This window comes from Coregonus lavaretus (genome assembly GCF_964263955.1).
Source record: "Coregonus lavaretus genome assembly, chromosome: 11".
Classification (NCBI taxonomy): Eukaryota; Metazoa; Chordata; class Actinopteri; order Salmoniformes; family Salmonidae; genus Coregonus; species Coregonus lavaretus.
In genome coordinates this window covers 35,436,888-35,439,504 of record NC_139998.1, presented here as the reverse complement: position 1 = coordinate 35,439,504, position 2,617 = coordinate 35,436,888, and the positions used below count along the sequence as shown (strand labels likewise).

At 45.8% G+C, this 2,617-nt stretch overlaps 1 protein-coding gene across 1 annotated transcript in view; it reads left to right on the top strand.

The window, feature by feature from the left end:
• LOC311137530 (CMP-N-acetylneuraminate-beta-galactosamide-alpha-2,3-sialyltransferase 2-like) overlaps positions 1 to 2,206 on the top strand; it is an 18,012-nt gene extending 15,806 nt beyond the window's left edge. The window contains exons 3-5 of the mRNA XM_084172058.1: positions 1,613 to 1,658; positions 1,801 to 1,920; positions 2,032 to 2,206. Coding sequence (XP_084028184.1) covers positions 1,613 to 1,658; positions 1,801 to 1,920; positions 2,032 to 2,205 — 340 coding nt within the window. The 3' untranslated portion in view covers position 2,206. The remainder of the gene's footprint in view (positions 1 to 1,612; positions 1,659 to 1,800; positions 1,921 to 2,031) is intronic.
• The last annotated feature ends 411 nt before the right edge of the window (positions 2,207 to 2,617 follow it).

The following is a 2,617-nucleotide window of genomic DNA, read 5'->3' as shown; positions in this document are numbered from 1 at the left end:
GTTGCCTGAAATTGAATTTTATGAATGCCCATCTATGCGGTTAAGCTTACCGTTTGTAAAATACCCAAAGAAAGACGTCAGGTCTGGTCAGGAAGACCAAAAGACGTTGGCTTGTGCTTAATGGAGTGTAGCCTACTATGTTTGCCCACAATGGAATTTTGTGAATGCCCATCCATGTGGTAGGCCCACCATTTGTAAAACAGGTCATTGCATTGGCTTTATTAGTCCTGATTCCAATTTGTCTATTTAAGCTCTGAATATTAGCTACCCAACTTTATCAGAGGTTATCGCTAGCCTATTTGCAATGTTTACACAGCGGGAAATGCAGAAGTATAAAATGTTTCGCTATGATCAGCTTGTCAAAAATGGACCGATACAAACTTGAAACCACTGATCATGATAATGGGGTGAAACTCCTGGACAACAGTTGTGATTGTACATTTTACTTTGACCTGTCCTGTTTTTAGGATATGTTGTTTGTTAACATGACAGTGCATTTTTTATTTGATTGAGCGCCATTTAGGTTAGGCTATTTGATCAGAGAAACCTGCATGATGTAAAAAGTGTCTGTCTCATTACATTGTCATACATGTTATCTCCAGCTTGTAGACTACAGAAAAGGCCACATACTCTTTCTACCATATCCTATATCTGCTACATTCTTTTTTTGATGGAACGTTGGTGGAGCGCCGCAGAGATGTGTCTTTCCAACAGCACCTTGGAGAGGTTCGCTGGGAGTGGTCAAGCTAAATATTTTGCGCCCCTGCCTTTGACAAAGTGAGCACTGTTTATCACAGGGCGGAATCAACGCTCACATAAAAAGCATTTATGCCACTGGTTGAGAAAAATTGTCATTTTTGGGGGGCAGAATTATGTGAGGTTTTATGTGTTGTTGTTGGAGTTGCGTCTTGGTCAGTTTAGCTCAGAAAATGCTGCCCTCGTCAATCTGCTGCCATAGGCGGATGCCTAATGAGCAGGCCGGCCCTGAGTCCATTTCTATTGTTTAACATAAACACACCTTTTCGCACTAGCACATTTGTTCATATGTTCAAAGTGAACTGCTGGCTTCACAATCACACCTTCACAAACACATTGCCACTCTGCACTCTCTGCACTCTCTGTCTCTCTGTCTCTCTCTCTCTCTCTCTCTCTGTCTCTCTCTCTCTCTCTCTCTCTCTCTCTCTCTCTCTCTCTCTCTCTCTCTCTCTCTCTCTCTCTCTCTCTCTGTCTCTCTCTCTGTCTCTCTCTCTCTCTGTCTCTCTCTCTCTCTCTGTCTCTCTCTCTCTCTGTCTCTCTCTCTCTCTCTCTCTGTCTCTCTCTCTCTCTCTCTCTGTCTCTCTCTCTCTCTCGCTGTCTCTCTCTCTCTCTCTCTCTCTCTCTCTCTCTCTCTCTCTCTCTCTCTCTCTCTCTCTCTCTCTCTCTCTCTCTCTCTCTCTCTCTCTTCTCTCATCCCATTCCAGGTCAGAGCACATCATCAACAGAGCACTCTCTCTGTGGAAAAGGAACAACGTGCCATCTGTGAATCAGTCAATCACTTCACAGAAATGTAGAAAGTAAAGGATAAAAGTGTGTTAAATCTCTTTCTCTCTCCCTTTATCACTCTCTCTTTCAGTACCTACGCCCCTGTGAAGCAGTTTCTACGGGTGGACAAGGACAAGGTGCTAATCTATATTATAATCTCTCCCTCCAACCTTTGTCATGTATTTGTTCAATAGTGCACAGTTGTAAATAAATATGTCTGTCTCCAATGTCATTGGTAAACCCAGCATGGTACACTGTGCTGCTATCTAATCTCCCCAGGTTCAGATCTTCAACCCAGCCTTCTTCAAGTACATCCATGACCGCTGGACCAGGCACCACGGACGCTACCCTTCCACAGGCATGCTGGTCCTGTTCTTCGCTCTGCACGTGTGTGACGAGGTGAGGACCTCGCTAACACACACTCACACAAACACACAATACAGACACGTCTCTCGGCCAGTCTCTAGGCCAGTCTGTCTGCCTGTTTTAAAATGTTATCTTGTATTCCAGGTAAATGTGTTTGGCTTCGGCGCTGACAGTCGAGGCAACTGGCACCACTATTGGGAGCAGAACCGCTACTCTGGAGAGTTCCGGAAAACAGGGGTGCATGATGCAGACTATGAGGCCCTGATCATTGACTCGCTGGCTAAGGCTGGCAAGATCACAATTTTCCCAGGAAAGTGAGGCGGGCTGGATGTGTGGTGGGCTGGACAGGTTTACAGGAACACAAGAACACCTATCACCATTAGGCTTTTTGATGTTGTCATCTGCTTCTTTGTGCTTTGCATAGAGAGGGATCCAAAACACTACATTATACAATGCCTGCTTATCATGTTCCAGGATGGTAAGATGATGGTGGTTTTGGGTGACTACACTCTTCCCCCAACAGGCCTACCTCCATAGAAACAACAGAACTATAGAGGGGGCAGAGAAGTCTGGCCTAGCCACTGTATAGACCTTTGAACCAGTCCCCCCCTCTTGCTCAGCCACTGGGGGTTGAGTCATCACACACCTTAGGGGTCTCACACCCAGAGACTCAGCCCCCTCCCACTCTGTAGCCCCCACCCTTAATACCATGTCAACCAGTGACGGACAC